At 33.3% G+C, this 20767-nt stretch overlaps 1 protein-coding gene across 1 annotated transcript; it reads left to right on the forward strand.

The window, feature by feature from the left end:
- The first annotated feature begins 10017 nt into the window (after window positions 1–10017).
- Window positions 10018–20413, forward strand: LOC141333148 (guanine nucleotide-binding protein G(i) subunit alpha-1). Its single transcript, XM_073838084.1, has 5 exons — window positions 10018–10141; window positions 12070–12199; window positions 14916–15069; window positions 17174–17381; window positions 19328–20413. Exons 2-4 carry the CDS (start codon window positions 12071–12073, stop codon window positions 17362–17364), a joined length of 474 nt encoding a protein of 157 aa, XP_073694185.1. The 5' UTR covers window positions 10018–10141; window position 12070; the 3' UTR covers window positions 17365–17381; window positions 19328–20413.
- Window positions 20414–20767: the final 354 nt, after the last annotated feature.

Raw genomic sequence — 20767 nt, forward strand, 5'->3', positions numbered from 1 at the left:
GTAGATGTGTTCAGGCCAGCACTTTCATCAAACATATGAAGTTTGGTGCAGATTGACCTTGGTATGTTTGAGTTAGTGCAAGATATGATATATCCTGCTGCCAATAGGTGGCACTATAATAATATCTGTATATTGGCCTTTAGATGTCTTCAGGCCAGGACTCTTACCAAACATGTGAAGTTTGAGGCAGATCGGACATTTTATGGCTGAGTTATAACAACTTTTATGTCCATGGCGAAACATCAAACTTTGTCATGCCGCCACAGACACGCCCTTTAACGAAAACTCAAGATCTTCACAATTTAACATCTCTAAGGCCTCAAGATCAGACTGACCAAATATAATGTTGATATCATTAAATCTCTAGGAGGAGTTTGGTACAAGTCATTTCCTGTTGCCAACAGGTGGCGCTGTGATTATAATAGAATATAGGCCTTCAGATTGGTTCAGGCCAGGACTCTTATCGAACATGTGAAGTTTGAGGCAAATCGGACATTTTATGGCTGAGTTATAACAAGATTTATATCCATGGCGAGACCACGAAATTTGCCAGGCCGCCACGGACACGCCCTTCAACGAAAACTCAAGATCTTTGCAATTTAACATCGCTAAAGCCTTTTTATTAGACTGACCGATTTTGGTGTTGATCTGATTAAATCTCCAGGAGGAATTTGTTGCAGAGTACAGCATGACACTTCCTGGTGCCTGCAGGTGGCGCTATGAGTAAAACTGAATATGGGCATGTAGATGTCTTCAGGTCAGGAGTGTTATCACACATGTGAAGTTTGGGGCAGATCGGGCATTTTATGCCTGAGTTATAGCAACTTCCTTTTTCATGGCGAAACATCGAAATTTGCGAGGCCGCCATGGACACGCCCTCTGATGAAAACTCTAGATCTTCACAATTTAACGTCACAAAGGGCTTTAGACTAGACTTGGCAAATTTGGCATTGATCCGAATAAATCTCTAGGAGGAGTTCGTTCAAGTACGACGCCTGAAAATGGCAAAAATGACACAAATTTTGATGAGAATATTAATATTAACCGACTTCCTGTTGGGTTCCAGATTTTGCTCCAAGAGGCTTTTTTGTAGGTATTGGTGTGTTACATGTGTGTACCGATTTCCGTGCATGTACGTGAATCACAGCTGAAAGCGCACACCGCTGAACGTCTAAAGGTGGCGCTGTCGAGCCATTTTGCCACACCCACTTCTGAAACCCATATCAGACGTCCATTTTCGCCAGGTTTGATGTGTGTGCAAAGTTTCATGAGTTTTCGGGTATGTTTAGGCCCTCAAAAATGCGATTCATTCCGGAGAAGAAGAATAATAATAATAAGAAACGGAGCAGATCCAATAGGGTCCTCACACCATCGGTGCTCGGGCCCTAATAAACGAAGCAGATCCAATAGGGTCCTCACACCATCGGTGCTCGGGCCCTAATAATAATAATAAACGAAGCAGATCCAATAGGGTCCTCACACCATCGGTGCTCGGGCCCTAATTAAAGCTGCAAGCAGCGATGAACGGGCCCTCGCACCAGGGCTCACCGCCGACCGGTGGCTTTAGGAAAACAGCAAACGGTGGGCAGTATGCTTTTAATACAGTAAATGTAGGAAAAATAGATCAAAGTCACTTAAATGTGCCAAACCTCCTGCTGCCAGCTGGTGGCGCTATGCCTGTAACTAATTATTGACATGTAGATGTGTTCAGGCCAGCACTTTCATCAAACATATGAAGTCTGGTGCAGATTGACCTTGGTATGTTTGATATATATAAAGATATGATATATCCTGTTGCCAGCAGGTGGCGCTATGACTATAACTGAATATGGGAATGTAGATGTCTTCAGGTCAGGAGTGTTATCACACATGTGAAGTTTGGGACAGATCGGACATTGTATGCCTGAGTTATAGAAACTTCCTTTTTCATGGCGAAACATCGAAATTTGCGAGACCGCTATGGACACGCCCTCCATGAAAACTCTAGATCTTTGCAATTTAACGTCACAAAGTGCTTTAGATTACACTCAGCAAATTTGGCGTTAATCCGGATAAATCTCTAGGAGGAGTTTGTTCAAGTACGAGGCCTGAAAATGGCAAAAATGACAAAATTTGCTGAGAAAATTAAAAATAACCTACTTCCTGTTGGGTGTCAAATTTTGCTCCAAGAGGCTTTTTTGTAGGTATTGGACCCTATTTTAAATAGTTACCATGTTTTATGGTCTACAAGCATTTTTAAATATTATTTTAATAGTCTATAAGCATCTGTGAAATAATTATTAACAAATATATTAAAAATAAATACATATTAACTTAGTTGATTTTTTGGCCTTTTTGTATTTGTTTCTCATTCTAATTAAGTGAACTGAGCAGTATAGTGTCATACTTATAAGATACTTTGTTCTATCAGTCAGAGTGTATATATGTATTTAAATCACATAATTTTTCCTTAAAAGATAAAAAAAAATTTAATGCTCTTTAAGCACCTATACAAAATAATTACGCAAAATTACACTGACAGTACAGTACATATCAACTGATTCTATGGATTATTGTCATTATTATACACTGACAATGAGCTAAATAGCATTAGAGGTCAAACGATTCCTTATCTTATGAGGACCTCTAGTGTTCATCCCTGGTATTAGAGCTTTAATCAGACGAATTTATTTGACACTTTTAATGTTTTTGGGGCCTCTCAGCATGATAACATTTTGAAACTACACGTATTTCCTAAGAATTTCTTGTTCTTTATATGTAAAAAGTTTTGATGAGTAAGAATAATGCAATTTAAAGATATATGAAAATAACTCTTCATCTTTTTTATTGTTACTTTCATAAATCACCACATCAACACCATTCAAGATATCCCAAAGCCGTTCACAATATAGGGAACATTTTCCCAATATTCTGATGATGATGATAAGAACATGTAATTCATGATGATAACAAAATGTTATTATTGCTTGTTTTACGTCCACCACTTCTGCTTAAATGTCTTCGTTACCTATCTGTTCAATTTGTGTGTGGATATTGCTTTGCAGGTGACACCTGTTATAAGACATCGCTTTTAAGCGCTACATAACAAAGAATCAATTAGGAAAACGGTGCCCAGTTGGCACATGCATTCACAGTAACCCTCAGCCAGTTTGGAATTAAAGTTTACTGAATTGAAAGGGTTTAACTTTAAAATCAACACACAGACACATACACACAATATATAAAATTGCCAACCAGTTTCATTTGTTAACATTAACTATATTAGTTAACATGAACAATAATTAAATAGTATTTATTAATTTTAATTTTAAGCCAAAAAAAGTATTCATATATTGTTTAATGGTAAAATAGTATATTTTAACATTAGTTTATGTTCTGTGAATTAACATGAACATGAACACAGTTCATGTGGGTGTACAGCAATACACAAAGTGCTCTATAAACGCTTCTTTCTTTCAAAATATCTTTAAAAATCAAGTTGAGTATTGTAATGGGGTAATGGGTTTCACTCTCTCTCTTCCTTTCACCCCTCCCCCCTTCAGTCTCTCTTACTGTGACTCAACTACGCACACACACAGAGACCCAGAGTGACAGCAGGTTTCTGATTTCGATTTTTAATTTTCTTTAATTCATAGAAGCTTGTAAAAAAATTATATTTACAGCACTTGCTCAGAATGATAAGATCTCTGTGTGAAAAAAGTTGTAAAGAGTTTGGATGCTGCACTTTAAAGATATAAAAAAATTATGGTTATGTTTTTTACTACATCTTTAAAAAATCACCACGTCAACACCGTTCAAGATATCCCAAATCCGCTCGCAATTTAACATCTTCAGAATCTTCTCTTCATGTTAAAAAAGTTTGGTGTGAATACCTTATTTTTCTTAGAAGGAGTGTGAATTTGTTTGAATGTGGATTTTTGGAAAAATCAGGCTGTAAATCAAAATAGCCGGCTTCCTGTTGGTCTTAGCTAATGAGTTTGATTTAGAAAGTTGTCCAGATTGATGAGAACAATATATGTACAGAGTTTGGTGACTGTAGGAAAAACTAACCCCCCAACTTTTGTCAAAAGATGGCGCTATAGAGTGCCTGCTCCACGCCCATTTATGACCTTTTGCCAGTGTCTAACTATCATTAATATTGATGTGTGTGTTGAGTTTCATGAAATTCTAAGCATGTTATCTGCCTCGAAAAGACAGGAATCAAATTTTAAAGTTTGACACGTTGCCATGGCAACAGCATTTGATTTATCATCGACCCCTTTACATATTCTCATCGGCCGTGTTTTGACATCATTTTGATGAAGTTTGAAGAAAATCAAGTAAAATTAAGAGGCTGATTTCAAAGCATTTTGAAAATGACACGTTTCCTGCTGCCAGTTGGTGGCGCTATAACTTTGACTCATAATAGTCACATTTATGGAATCGGCATCATACAAGGAACAAACTGGTGAAGTTCCATCAGAATCAGGCAATGTGTGCAACAGTTATTAGACACTTCCTGTTTCTCATTTCTCGCCATAACTTTGTCGCCTTGCCACGGCCAAACCGTTCAAGATATCAAAAATCTCCTCGCAATTTAGCGTCCCCAATGTCTTGAGATCATGCTGACCGAGTTTGGTGACAATCCCATGGAATTCCTGGGAGGAGTACGTTAAATTCCAGAGCATGCGCTTTTTAAACAGCCCTAAATATCTCACTTCCTGTTGCGTGGAGCCCATGACATAGAGTACAAAAGTTGTTCAGCTCGATGAGTTCTATATGTGTACCGAGTTTCATATCAATACGCGCAAGTATGTGTGCGCAGTACATCAAGTTTTCAAACTGTGTTCCAGGGGGCGCTGTAGAGGCCCTGAACCACGCCCGGGTCCCAGCCTCTGTGGCGTCCGGACGACGGCAGATTCCGATGTGTGTGCAAATTTTCAAGAGTTTTTGAGTATGTTAAGGCCCCCAAAAGTGCCCCAACGGTTGAAAAAAAAAAAAAAAAAAAAAAAAAATAAGAATCCTTAGAAGAACAATAGGGCCTTCGCCCTTTTGGGCTCGGGCCCTAATAATAATAATAAACGGAGCAGATTCAATAGGGTCCTCACACCATCGGTGCTCGGGCCCTAATTAAGATGTGTGTACTTATGGTGTAGGAGAGTCATTAAATTAAAATGTAGTCATTAAACTTACTTTTTGAAAATAAAAATTCTTCACAACTTTCCTAAGATCAATTCCTTGCTGGCTAAGCTACCGAGAAGCACACTATTTTAATAGCTCCGCCCACAATGAAATATCACTGGTCCAAAATTCCACTCAACATAGCTGCATATCAAACATCGATTATGCAACATTTCATAACTTGAATTCCTCACTAGCTGTGATTTTTATCACATGACATACTGTTTTGCTGTCTATGGGGCTGTTTCACATTTCACCTAGTTGGAACGAAGATGAATCACCTCAGAACTTTTAGTTTTGTCCTCTACAACCATTCTTTATTTATCTTTCTTTATCTCTCCACCTCACATACCATCCTCCCTTCCTATCTCTCTCAGCCTGTTCACCTTTTTGGGTGCTCAACCGTTCATTCCCCCTTCTGTTTTCTAGTTCCCTCCCCTTCTGTTTTTCTTGCTCACTGAACATCAGCCACTGCCAAAACAGCAAGTTCAAACAGCTTTATCCGGTACACTGAGATCTCCTGTCTTACCGTATCCAGACTCTCACTGTTTGAGCCTTGAACGAGCTTGTCAATATTTGCCCCGCTGTAGCTAGCTGCCTGCTTACTAGAACATGCCGTTACCCTCAACTCGGAAAACCCGCTCGTCCGACGCTAGCCACACGTATACGATGTTGATTTTCATGTGCGAAAAATACACAGATGAAAGTATGTCACATGCTACAGTTAAAGCATGCAAATATGTGTGGGTGCGTGTTACGGTTTCATGTTGCATAAAACCGTTGCTAAAGATAAAGGAGTTAAAGATAGCAATTACAGATAACAATTACATAGTGTACTCAGAAATTTCTGTTTGTCTTAATCAAATAGTACTAGCACTGCTGTTCTCGTAAAACTGTGTGTGTGTGTGTTTGTTTGAGTTTCTCTAATTCAATTCCAAAACCTAGAGCTGTCTTAACATTTACTGTCTATTAGAGGTAGGCACTAGGCACAGTTGCCCCCATTCTCACTGCCCCACTGACCTGCTCTCACATTGCACTTTGACGGGCCCAAGCAAGCTTACATCGCTACAATGCAAGTGAGAAAAAAAAAAAAAACAGGAAGAAAAACGTTCTCTTCAGCACAAATGAGTCCATCGTAATCTTAACTTTGTTGCTTAATATTTTGAGTGGTTTGGGGTACAGTAACACTCAGTCCTCTCACATGCGCAATATGTTGCTTAATTAATCTATCACTTATGTCATGCAGAAAGAGTCTGTTTCTGTGGTTAGTGCTCACGCTATATACCAGGGCCAGAAATTAAAGGATTAAAGGGATAGAAAATTTGATGTTTATCTGCTTACCCCCAATGCATCCAAGATGTAGGTGACTTTGTTTCCTCAGAAAAACACAAACGAAGATTTTTAACGAAAACCGGTGCAGTCTGCCATCCTTATCATGGACGTGGATGGGCACCAAACCTTTAAAAGTAAACAAAAACATGCACAGACAAATCCAAATTACACCCTGCGGCTCGTGATGATACATTGATGTCTTAAGACACGAAACGATCGTTTTTTGCGAGACACTGAACAGTATTTATATCATTTTTTACCTTTGATACACAGCCACGTCCATCTGTCATGAGCACGAGTTTGGCATCAGTCACGTCACATGTGCACACGCTTCTGGCGTAGAATACGCAAACGCCGTAAGGGGAAATCAGTGAAAAGTCCCCGATGAGTTTGCGCAAGCAAACGTAATCTTTTAGCTTTAAATCGCTTTAAACAATCAGGATAAGCGCAAGTAATTACCATTTTGAATAGCCGCTATACCCACAATCTCTGCGCTCTATGTAAACAATGAGTGTCGTATACATGCGAAAGATCGCTTACGGCGTTTGCGTATTCTATGCCAGATCGCGTGCACATGTGACGTGACTGTGACAAACTCATGCTCATGACAGATGGACGTGGCTGTGTATCAAAGGTAAAAAATTATATAAATACTGTTCAGTTTCTCACAAAAACCGATCGTTTCGTGTCTTAGGACATCAATGTATCATCACGAGCCGCAGGGTGTAATTTGGATTTGTCTGTGCATGTTTTTGTTTACTTTTAAAGGTTTGGTACCCATCCACGTCCATGATAAGGCTGGCAGACTGCACCGGTTTTCATTAAAAATCTTCGTTTGTGTTTTTCTGAGGAAACAAAGTCACCTACATCTTGGATGCATTGGGGGTAAGCAGATAAACATCAAATTTTCATTTTTGGGTGAACTATCCCTTTAATTCACTTCCAGAATAAAAATTACCTGATAATTTACTTGCCCCCATCTCATCCAAGATGTTCATGTCTTTCTTTCTTCAGTGGGAAAAAAAAAGGCTTTTGAAGAAAACATTCAGGATTTTTCCCCATATAGTGGACTTCAATGGGAGCCAATGGGTTGAAGGTCCAAATTGCAGTTTTAATTCAGCTTCAAATGGCTTTACACAATCCTAGCTGAGGAATAAGAGTCTTATATAACAAAACGATTTGTCTTTTTTTTTTTGCATTGAAACTGCAATTTGGACCTTCAACCCATTGGCTCCCATCGAAGTCTACTATATGGAGAAAAATCCTGGAATATTTTCCTCAAAAACATTAATTTCTTTTCGACTGAAGATAGAAAAACATGAACATCTTGGATGACATGGGGGTGAGTAAATTATCAGGAAATTTTTGTTCTGGAAGTGAACTAGTTCTTTAACTTTTCCATTAAGGAGCAGTCCTTTTGCTCCCTGGAACTGTTTTACAGGGACATTTTTTTACGTTTGTAAGAGCAATTTTTTATCACCATCTTAATAATTATATCTGTGTTGCCTTTAATGTCAAATCCTTGACATTAACCAGTTACTTCAATCAATCAAAATGCTTTAAACTGTTGCCAATCACAATTGACTCTTGAAAAATGTATCTACAGTGGTTTTAAGTCAGTTATTCCTATCGTTATCTGTAGTGTGTCAGTAGGAAAGATCGGTTTACATTTCCAAACATTCGTTTTGCCATTAATTGTTATAATTTAGTAAGATTTTTGTTTGCACAACAGCTAGTGCTCCACACAGAGATCTGATCTTATCATCATTTCTGTCTGGAATGACATGAGGAAACAGAACAAACTCAGACAGACTAAATCCAGAAGAACTGTGGCAAAATCTTCAAGATGATTCAAGAAACCTACCTGCAAAGCTACTGTACTGTTAATAGTTTTTGGTATGTGTGTAAAAATGCCGTAAAATGAGGATGCTGTCAAAAGTAATGTCATAAATATATATTTTTTAACAATTAACTTCTATTAACTAAATTAAATCAACATTTGGTGTGACCATCCTTTGCGTTTATAGCAGCTTTTGCACTTTTTCTCAGGTAGCTTTGCAGGTAGGTTTCTTGAAGCATCTTGGATACAATGCCACAGTTCTTCTGAATTTAGTCTGTCTCAGTTTGTTGAGTTTCTTCATGTGATTCTAGACAGCCTGGATGATGATGAGATCAGATCTCTGTGTGGAGCACTGGCTGTTGTGCAAACAAAAATCTCACTGGATTATTACAATTAATGGCAAAATGAATGTTTGGAAATGTAAACTAATATTTCCTACTGACACACTACAGCAAAAGATAGACATAACTGACTTAAAACCAATATATGGTTTATATATTGTATATCATATAATATATGTTTAAAAATAGGAGCCAATATGGCTGCAACATTATGACAAAAAACGTTATTGTCAATTATTACCTTTGATATTGTAATAATGATTATAAATGATGATTTATAGAACACATAAAAACTTAGTGTTTTATGTCACATTTCATTTTAATCTTGACAACTGTAACAAATTGATTAATTGTGCAAAGGCACAATTCTCTCTAGTAGTTTCATTAGGAGTTTCTTTTTAATAATTTAAATACAAGTAAATACAATACAACTAAATTATCAATAGATTACGTAAAATAATATGGATTATGAATATTGATGATTATTATAATAGTAGTAGTAGTAGCAATAAAATAATGTAATTATAAAAAATAATTCAACAAAAAATAACAAAAATCGATAATGAATATTAATTTTTATTATTATAGTATTTCTAACTTGATTAATCGAAGGCAAAAAACAATGAAAGTAATATTTATTAATTGTTATGGAATGTTAAATTTATTTATAGATAGCAAACAGATATTTTCTCTATATTTAAAAAAAATATTTATAGTTTCATTATCAAAACAATGGTATTATCTGTACTTTCCAGTACTAAGTGACACTTTTTTTAGTATTGAAAGTTTCTTCTTTCTACATTTTGTTTACTGATGCGTTCTGGGATTGCCTTCTCTGTTACATGTGTTTTACAATTGATCCAATATGAAGTGTCTTATAACGCTGCCTTTTAAAAAGGTGTTTGCGTCAGAAATGTGACTGTGGGTAAGTGGGTAGCTCGCTCGGTTTTGGAACATAGCTTCTATGTAAATTTTGGTGTGTGGTAGATGTCTTATTTGTATATTTGTGAGTGCGTAATGAGGTTTGGCTTGTGTTTATGCTGTTACTAAGCATTACCAAATCCCAAGCTGAAGTGTAGCCTCTGCCACACCATTTTAGTCAGGGCCGTGAACATCATATGAAGTGGGCAGTTGGCAGACGTAACGGCACATTGTTTGTTTTTCAGGAAACGGCCCTGCTGACTGTTGTGCAATTGTTTGAGTGGATTGTGTATAAAAATCTGTTTTAGTAGACCCAGTTGGGACCTCCGGACAAGGATATTTACTGGAACCACAAACTGCACTCAGACTATTTCATTTCATATGAACTAACCCCTTCCTCTCGGTTTTATCTTCACAGCTACCTGAATGATTTAGACAGAATATCGCAGGCCACCTATATACCCACTCAACAGGATGTGCTGAGGACTCGAGTCAAAACCACAGGCATTGTTGAGACACACTTCACTTTCAAGGACCTCCACTTCAAGTGAGCACTTAAGGTTGCTTTATTCCACAACTGCCAAATACATATTCTTAGCAAATCTTACTTCAACCAAAGTCATGAGAAAGCACAAAAAAATCAAGGCTATTTTAAGATCATTAAGGACATTTTCTGCTCTCCCAATTCTTCGTAGCTTACAATAATGCAATAAAATCTGTGAGAAAATAGTGCATTTGTTGAATGTACACTACCAGTCAAAAGTTTTTTTAATGTTTTTTAAAGAAGTCTCTTCTGCTCACTAAGCCTGCTTTCATTTGATCCAAAGTACAGCAAAACAGTAACATTTTGAAATATTTTTTTTTACTATTTAAAATAACTCTTTTCTATTTTATTTTATTTTAAAATGTAATTTATTCCTGTGATTTCAAACCAGAATTTTTAGCATCATTACTCCAGTCGCATGATCCTTCAGAAATCATTCTAATATTCTATTTTGCTGCTCAAAAAGCATTTTTTACTATTATTTTTATGTTAAAAACAGCTGAGTTGGATTTTTGTAGGTGTCTTTGATGAATAGAAAGTTCAGAAGAACCTTTTTTTCTGAAATAGTGTTTCATTTGTGTATTTTGTAACATTATAAAATGTCTTTATCATCACTTGTGTTCAATTTCATTCAGGCTAAATAAAAGTATTTCTATAATTTCTTTTCCAAAAATAAAATAAAATAAAATAACTCAATCAATCAAACAAACAATCAATCAATACATAGATAAATAAATAAAATAACATAAAATAAAATAACATAACATAACATAAAACATAAGATAAAATAAAAATAAATACTGACTCCGAACTTTTTAATGGTATACCATATAATTTTACAAAAGCTTTTTATTTGAGATAAATGCTGATATTTGGATCTTTCTATTCAACAAAGAATGCTGAAAAAATTTACTTAACTGTTTTAAATATTGATAATAATAAAATAAAATTAAATCAGCATATTAGAATGATTTTCTGAAGGATAATGTGACTGAAATAATAATGCTGAAATCAGGAATAAATTACATTTTAAAATAAATTCACATAGAAAACTGTTATTTTAAACAGTAAAAATATTTCAAAATTTTACTGTTTTTGTTGTACTTTGGATCAAATAAATGCAGGATTTAAAAAAAATAAACTTTTGACTGGAAGTGTACATTATGGTAGTATTTGTTGTAATTAATTTATGGTGATTATAAAAATAAAAAAAAGGATAAAAAAAATGTATTGTAGAATGGAAATTTAGGGGGAACTATGTTTATTTGTCAATGAAAATATAAAACAAAAAATCTTAAAGTTCAAAAATGTAGGAAAAATCTAATTTATTATCGTTATATTTCATTAGATTTGTTGTATATTTCAAGTTATGTATTAGTTTTATTACACTTAACATAATGCATTTGTATATCGACGGACTGAACTATCAGGAAGTACTTCATAACATTTTCACGTTTTGTTGTCAACTGTGAATCTTGGTGAACCATGCAGATACTGTGACTGCAATCATGTGCAAGAGTGATAGAAAAGAGAAGCAGAGAGAGACAAATAGAGAAGTGTCACTCTCGAACTGGTTTGCACTCTGATTCAGACAGGAAGAGGAAGTACGTATTGTCAGTTTCTTTGCCCATATTTAGCCATAGAAATCTTAGAGTTAAAAACCATTGTCTAATTCAATATTTGTGAACATGCTATGTATTCGTATTGAGTAGCACTGAAAGAACATTGAAAAGCAATTGTAAGTTGAGTCTCGTAAGAAGACTATTTTTAGGAGCACAACGAATTGCAGTCTACTTGAGAGTACCACATCACTCACTTCTGTGGTTTCATTTCAGCTGGTATGCTCACTTAATAATTTAGCAAGGCTGCTCACTAGTTTAGACCCGGGTTACAGAAATGTGATAACCATTTTGAAATGTCATGTTTTTCAGGATGTTTGATGTCGGGGGTCAAAGGTCTGAGAGGAAAAAATGGATCCACTGCTTTGAAGGTGTAACTGCCATTATCTTCTGCGTGGCACTGAGCGATTATGACCTGGTGCTGGCTGAAGATGAAGAGATGGTATGAAAATACTTCCTGTTGTTTAATAAAAATACAGAATTATAGTGCTTGCAAGATAGTGTATATTTAAAAAAAATCAACTTTAAATTTTGTGGTTCAAGCTAGAAGCATGAAATGTACTTCATTCAAACTTTTGAACTTGTAGACTATTTTTTAGTAAGCGTTTTTGGATTAATTAGAATGAAAAGATTTTATAACTGTGATGAGTCTACTTTATTAATTGAAAATAAAAGACTATTAAAAATATTTGTGTTAATTGAAATAAAGCTAAAAAAGCAAATATTAATAGTAGATGCTGCAATGTTATTTTAGTATTACTGACATACTAATATACATTTATTTGTTTAATTTTTATTATTTTTCATAATATTTTTATTTTGGTTAAATATTTTTTTGTGTGCATTTTCATTATTATTACTTTTTTTACATTTATTTTTGTTTAATTTTTATTACATTTTCATAATATTTTCATTTTGGTTAAACATTTTTTGTAGCATTTTGTCATTTTTATTATTATATATATATATATATATTTTTTTCATTTTATTTATAAATGTCAAAATTGTTTAAAGTAAGTTTTAATTCTAATCTTAGTTGACTTAGTACTTCAACTAACTAATTAATTTAAGACTAAATTATTATTATTATTATTTATTTATTATTTTTTAATGGTTTTGGTAAAGTTTCAGTTAACAATAATAACCCTGGTGCCACATTATTTAAATTTTTAAATTGTGGATTTCCATTTTTGTTTTTGTTTTTCTTTTAGTTTTGTGGTTCAAGCTGGAAGCAGAAAATGTACAAACTTCATTCAAACTTTTTGCAGGTTGTTTTTAAGTAAATGTTAGTTTTTGAAAGGTCAAATAGACTTGGAAGGTTTACATATTTTTCAATTTCTTACATATTTCTTAATATTTTAAGTAGATTTTATTTTGTAATTTTCTATTTTCATTTAAGTTTGGTTAAAATGTTAGTAATTTTGTTTTTTGTTTTGTCATTTTCATTATTTTTTTTACATGTCTATATTTTTTTAATAAGGTTTTAATTTTAATCTAAGTAACTAATTAACTAATTTAATCAACTAATTAACTTAAGTCTAAATTATTATGATTATTATTATTATTTATTTTTGGTTAGTTTCAGTTAACTCGGGTGCCACATTATTTCCACTCCGTCACATAACAATTTTAGTTTTTGAATGGTCAAATAGTAATGGAAAACTTACATATTTTTCTTCCTTTTTTATTATAATTCTTACAATTTGCATAAAGAAAGGTAATGATAATTTAAAAAAAATGTTAACTCAAAGCTGAAATCAAATAAAATATTATTAGATAAAAAAAGTAAAAGAAACTACTGCATTGTTATTTTAGTATCATTTATATAGTAATATAGTTTTTGTTAATATTTTAGTAATTTAATTAGATTTGATTAGATTTTATTTTCTATTTTTTGTTTATATTTTTGTTTGTTATAACGTCAATATTTTTAATTAAGTTTAAATTGTAATCTTAGTTAATTTAGTACTTCAACTAACGAATTAGCTTGAAACTAAATTAAGTTAAAATGTGTTTGTTTTTGTATAATTTTGGTTAGTCTGCGTTAACAATAATAATTTTAAACAATTTTAACAATTTAAAATTGTGATTTTCAAGTCTGGATAAAATGTTATGTAAATATGGACAGCTCTAAATTACTATTTAATTCAACTTAACTTAATTAACTTTTTTTTTTTTTTTTTGTAAATTTTAGGTTTAAATTTCACATTTTAAATGGCCAACTAGTCACGAACAATTGACATTTTTCTTGAATTTCTTACAGTGATGTCTTGACTTTGCATAAAGAACTGTAATGCGTCTTCTTTCTACTTTAATTGTTCATTAATTGAAAATAAAAGACTATTAAAAACATTTTTGTTAACTGAAAAAAGCTGAAATCAAATAAATTTAACATTAGATGAAAAACAAACTGAAGAAACACTAAAAACCTAAAATGTTTCTGCCTTGCAAGCACTGGTATTTCTGCATTTGATACAGAAAATGTAAATCTGTGTACTGTGTTCTGTATGAGCCTTAAATTTCAATTTTCACATTGACACATTTTCTTCTAAAGAAACAACTTGTGCACTATATTCTTTTGAGGCTGTATTATAGCTTTGTGTGAGCAACAATCTGAAAGTTATTTACCAAAAATCCTCTTTCAGCAACTACGACGTTCCACTACATAACTCCTTTTATCCCTGTAAACCTGTTTTACATTGATTTGCTCACAATCCTATTGTATACAGGTCCTATTGTATGAAATATATTTGAATGTGTATCGGGTGAATGGGGGTAAATTAAGCCTGACGAGAACACCAATTCCTGCATTTATCATATAATCCATGTCAACATCATATTGATTCAGTCCGAGTCCTACTTTATTAAGGGGTCGCATACAGGTATTGATTGATTTAATGGTAAATGGCAGAGGGCTGAAGCACATCTCCATCCCCAGTCTATATTCCATAAATCAAGCTTTTGAGCTGCGCTGAAACGCAACTCGATACAAAGCTCGGCATGCAGTCATTAAATGATCACTGAGTAGACCGTGTGTCTTATTGTGTAACATAATATGGGGTTTAAAGATGCTTCAAAGCTAAGATGCTCAATCGACACCCGCTTTCTATTTCCCTAAGCCGTCCTTATTTCCTATCAACCAATTTCTCTTTCTGCAGAACCGAATGCATGAGAGCATGAAGCTGTTTGACAGCATCTGCAACAACAAGTGGTTCACGGACACCTCTATCATCCTGTTCCTCAATAAGAAGGATCTGTTTGAGGAGAAAATCAAGAAGAGCCCGCTCACCATCTGCTACCCAGAATACGCAGGTCAGACACACACACACACACACACACACACACACACACACACACACACACACACACAGACCTACAAAAGAAAAATAAAGTGCTGCAATGTTTTTAGTATCATTGATATACTAATATAATATATCATTTTAGTATCATTGATATATTGACAGTTTTTGTAAATAATTTGAATTCAATTTTTTTTTTTTTTTTTTTTTTACATTTTGGTTAAGTTCTAGTAATTTTGTTGTGCATTTTGTCATTCGTAATTTTGTTTGTTTTAGCATGTCTATTTTTTTTAAATTATTAACTAATTCACTTCAAAGTAAATTATATATATTTAAATTATTATTATTATTTTTTGTGGTTTTTGTTAACTATTATTACCCTGGTGCCACATTATTTCCACCCAGTCACATAAAATTGTAATTTAAAAATTTTGAAATTGTAACTTCCAAGTCTGAATAAAATGTTACAATGTTATTGAAAAATATGGAATTTTTATAAACAAACGGAAAAAAAAGATGTTTTTAATATTTTAAATTAGATTTTATTTTTGCGATTTTCTGTTTTCATTTATATTTTGATTTAATTTTAGTAATTTTGTTGTGCGTTTTGTCATTTTCATTATTTTTTTTTTGTTTGTTATAACATGTCTGTATTTTTCAATAAACCACATTATTTATTTTTTTATGTTTTTGGTTAGTCTCAGTTAACAATAATAACCCGGATGCCACATCATTTCCACCACGTCACATACAACTTGTAATTTAAAAACTTACATTTGAAAAAAAGTCAGGAAAAAATATATAAATAGTTAAATGTTATAAAAATTTAGTTTTTGTTAATATTTTAAATTAAATTTGTAATTTACTATTTTCATTTAAATGTTGCTTAAATTTTGTCGTGCATTTTATAATTTTCACTTGTGTTTTTTTTTTGTGTATTTTAATTGTAATCTTAGTTTTATTTTTAGTTTGTTTGATTTAATATTTGTATTTAATTAGGTTTTAATTGTAATATTAGTTCAATTAGCACTTAAACTAATTAAATTCAAACTAAATTTACTTATTTATTTTGTTTTAATTTATTTACGGTTTTGGTTAGTCTCAGTTAACAATAATAACCCTGGTGCCACAGTATTTCCACCCTGTCACATAACACCTGCAATTTTAAAGCTTTAAAATTATAAAATTGTAATTTCTAAGTCAGGATAAAATGTAAAAAATTGTAAATTGTTGAAAAAGTTATGGAAAAATTTAACAAAAAAAAAAAAAAAAACTTATATGAAGTTATTTTTTTTTTGTTATTTTTTTAATTTGTTTCTGTAATTTTCTATTTTCGTTTAAATTTTGGTTGAATTTCAATAATTTTGTTGTGTTTTGTTATTTTTTATTTGTTTTGTTTGTTTCTTTTAACATGTCTGTATTTTTTTTACAGTTTTAATTGTAATTACGGTTTAAAATAATATTATAATTTAGTGCTTCAGCGGACTTAGTAACTTCAAACTAAACTATTTTATTTATTTGTATTTATTTATAACTCTGGTGCCACATTATTTCCACCTCATCACATAAAATGTTTAATTTAAAAAATAAATAAAAAATTGTCATGTCCAAGACTAGTTAAAATGATAAATAAAATGTTATTTAAAAATGCTATTGAAAAAACTATAAAACTATTACTAACAAAAATAAATAAATAAAAAGCTTTCGTTAATATTTTAAATTGGATTTTATTTTTGTAATTTTCTATTTTCATTTAAATGTTATAAAATTTTAGTCATTTTGTTCATATATTAATTATTTTGTTTGTTTGTTTTAACATGTCTATATTTGTTAAATTCAATTTAAATTGTAATCTTAGTTAATTCAGTACTTCAACTAATTAGTTGACTTTTAAAATTGTGTTTTTCAAGTTTTGATACAATGTTAATGTAAAAATTGTGGAATTATTATTAAAAAAAATTATGAATCATTTAAATTACTATAAAAACCACAACCATTATGGCTGGAATAACATTTCTGCTGCTTTTAAATATTACATCGTTTCCAGTTATTTTATGTCACAGGAACAAGTGACATCACTTCCTCATATTGAAAATATTTCCTGTCTATTTATTCAGGGTCAAATACATACGAAGAAGCTGCGGCCTACATTCAGTGTCAGTTTGAAGACCTGAATAAGCGGAAAGATACCAAGGAGATCTACACTCACTTCACCTGCGCCACCGACACTAAGAACGTGCAATTTGTCTTTGACGCAGTGACTGATGTCATAATCAAGAACAACCTGAAGGACTGCGGACTCTTCTAGAAGCTGGCTTATATCTGGTGAGAATCAGCCAAATGTAAATGTCACGTGTGCCATGCTGGTGTGTGTTTATATGCAAAACAGTCAATGTTCATCTTGCGGATGAAGTGTCGTACTTGCCCTGGAGCCGTCATAGAATAAACATTACAGAACAAATGTGTTTAAAGGTGAAGTGTGTAGTTGATTTATTGTTTTGGTAAAGAATTATTTTTTTGGCAAACTGATTTTTCATGGTGTGAGATTAAAGGAACACTTCACTTTTTTTTTGGAAATAGGCTAATAAGTTGAGTTTTACCGTTTTGAAATCCATTCAGCCGTTCTCCGGTTCTGGCGATATCACTTTTAGCATAGCTTAGCATAGATCATTGAATCCTATTAGACCAATAGCATCACGTTCAAAAACAACCAATGAGTTTCGGTATTTGTCATGGAAGTTTTCCGCCGTAATATCACGCAGCGCCTGGAATTAGTTCCCAGCTAGGTAACTTCCAACGAGGAACGCTCCCTGTGCATGCAGTTGGCCACGTTGTACTCCGATGTGCAGCGTGGTATTACTGCTCCTGCTTCGGCCATGTTACGGCAGAAAAACTTCCTTGACTATTACGCCGGAATGGGAGTGTAGTTCCTAATCTTATCGGCCTAGAAGATCGCATCTTTACATTTTCTGCCGGTCTTAATACACGATATAACGGCAGAAGAGTCAAGTTTTAAATAGGACAAATACCGAAACTCATTGGTCATTTTTGAACGCGATGCTATTGGTCTAATAGGATTCAATGATCTATGCTAAGCTATGCTAAAAGTGATATCGCCAGAACAGGAGAACGGCTGAATGGATTTCAAAACGGTAAAACTCAACTTATTAACTCGGGGGGAGTTGGAGAATTAGCCTATTTCCAAAAAAAAGTGGAGTGTTCCTTTAAGGCCGGACTACCACCTAATGATAATTGCTTTAAAAAAAACTGGCGATTGTATAGAATTGGTTTAAAGTCAGTTAGAAATGTTTTGAAAAAAATAACTTTTTCCACAAATTTGGTATGTATGCAAATTGTATAATATCCAAGATTTTCAGAAAGTTTTGGAGTATTTGTCCTCTCCCTAAATTTGTCACTACCGAAACATAGTAATATAATTTAATAAGGAATGTTATAGTGACCAATTAAGATTTTGCTTACATCTTCCTCTAAGATATATATAACAGTTACAATTCTAACAATAATTCAAGTGTGATTTATGAGATTTGTTCTATTTTGAATCCAATTTTTCTTTATAAAAGGCGAAAGTTGATCATACTGATTTCAAACTTAAGAATTCATTAGTTTGAATATACATTGAACCAAACACTATCATAACATCTTGGTTGATAATTCAATATACTTTATTTTTGACAAAACATCCCATGTTTCAATAGTGACAACACATTTTCGGCAGTAACAGTAAGGTTTTGGTGGACTAAAACATACACTGTTAAAGTTTCATAATTTAAAAAAAATAATAAATTATATAAAAATGTATTTCAATATCATTTTAATAAGTTGAAATTTAGGGCTTAGGGTTCAGGACAGCTACCTCCCAACTGAAAGTACCTAATAAACGATGATTTTATAATATATTAAGCTTACTGATATTTTAAATATTATTGTTGGTAATCTTAAAAAACATTCAAGATTTGAATAATTAAATGCTTTTTAAATGTGTTTTTTGGTTGTGGGACAGCAGTTTACACCAATTCTGTAGAATGGCCAATATATTTTTATTTAGCAAAAATGCATTCAGATGCTTTGAATACACTTATATTGGTACAAGATTTCTAGTTTGAATACTTGTTGAAAATCTGAATATTTTGACTTATTTATTGCTAAAATTGGTTTACTCTTTTATGTTAAAGTTTACTCTTAATGCCTTGTTTGAATATCATTTGTTTAGGTCACATTTAAGTAACTTTTCCTTCTTTTCTCCCTTTTAGGTGCAGTTGAAGCCAGTTTTGATGTTCATTTTATTGGAGAAAGATTGCAAGACCAAGTATGGAGAAAATTGGTCTTGGACCAGTGCTGTACATTACGCCACTTTTGTCAGCTTTATTTATGGTTTTCGTCTCTGGAAATTTTAAAACGTAGCATTTAAAAATGAATTGTGTCGAATGTTCGTACAGTCGTTGCTGTCGCAGCCATGTTGTTTATTTTTTTTCACCCTGACACAAGTTGGTTTCGTTTAAAAAAGGATTTCTTTTTATTTTTCTTTCTTGCATCAGAGGAGTTCCCCTTTACTTGTAAAATGTTACTTTTTTTTTTGTTTGCCTTTGCGGTTGTTGCTATGGGGAGAGAGGAAGATTGTGCTTCTCAATCCGGTTTGTTGGTTCTCGTGCCTTCGCATGCGTTTCTGCAGTCTTTGTCCATTTGCTTGGGTTTGCCTGCTGAATATCTCTCCAACGTCAAAAAAATTCATACTGGATGTTACTAATCTGAGAGCACAAATCCTCATATGCATCGAATGTGAGCGTGTGTGTGAGAGAGAGAGAGAGAGAGAGAGAGAGAGTGTGTGTGTGTGTGTGTGTATCTGTTTGCGTGTGTATGTATATAAATATATATAATACGCAGATGTAGTGAAAGCTAATGGTTAATACAGTGAGCGGTGGTCCAAACGTTCTAAGTCTCCATGGCAACAAGAATAGACCAAACAGCCACTTCAGATGGAGACGAGTCCTGTTCAGCTGTCAGACGCGGAGACGTTCCGCACGCAGGCCTTGGAATCTGTCTCTCAAGCACCTGTCATCAGACACTGGCCGCCATTTTAACGGCTTACTGCTCGAAGAATTATGCACCACCGATGAACGCCACTGAGAGACGAAGGGACTGAGAAGGGGTTTGGGATTTCACGGGGGGAAAAAAAACAATATGATAATGTCTGCAAACAGATGTTTGAGGCAAGCGATACTGTTGATCGATTTGATTTCAAAGAAAACTGCCACCTCTGTCTGTGTGTTCTCCATATTGGGGGAACATTTGTACACTCATTTCCCTTATTTTGCTAATAAAAGGCATTTACTTCCTGAGTTGTATATCTGTAGTCTTTGTCACCCTCTACTCATCCCTATCTTCTCATTGGTTTGAGAAAGAAATTCTAAATCCCGGTTCAGACTAAAAAAAAATGTTAAGACAGTTACTGTGTCAGATTATGCGATTTTGCATCAGCGCAAAACGTCTTTTGGCGTTAAAATAGTACAGCCAGGATTTACTAAAGATGCACTGAAAAAGCTTGGACACTAAGCATGTCTTAAAGGGGTCATCGGATGCAAAACTAACTTTTACATGTTGTTTGAACATTAATGTGTGTTGGCAGTTTGTGTATACAACCAACCTACAATAATAAAAATCCACCCAGTGGTATTTTTTTATCTTTAAAAGTA

This window comes from Garra rufa, chromosome 4 (assembly GCF_049309525.1).
Source record: "Garra rufa chromosome 4, GarRuf1.0, whole genome shotgun sequence".
Classification (NCBI taxonomy): domain Eukaryota; kingdom Metazoa; phylum Chordata; class Actinopteri; order Cypriniformes; family Cyprinidae; genus Garra; species Garra rufa.

Excerpts from the sequence above, each read along its gene's own strand:
- LOC141333148 (XM_073838084.1), top strand. The coding sequence starts at position 12,071 with ATGTTTGATGTCGGGGGTCAAAGGTCTGAGAGGAAAAAATGGATCCAC. Across the intron at positions 12,200-14,915 it reads TGGCTGAAGATGAAGAGATG|AACCGAATGCATGAGAGCAT; the intron begins GTATGAAAATAC and ends CTCTTTCTGCAG. Across the intron at positions 15,070-17,173 it reads CTGCTACCCAGAATACGCAG|GGTCAAATACATACGAAGAA; the intron begins GTCAGACACACA and ends CTATTTATTCAG.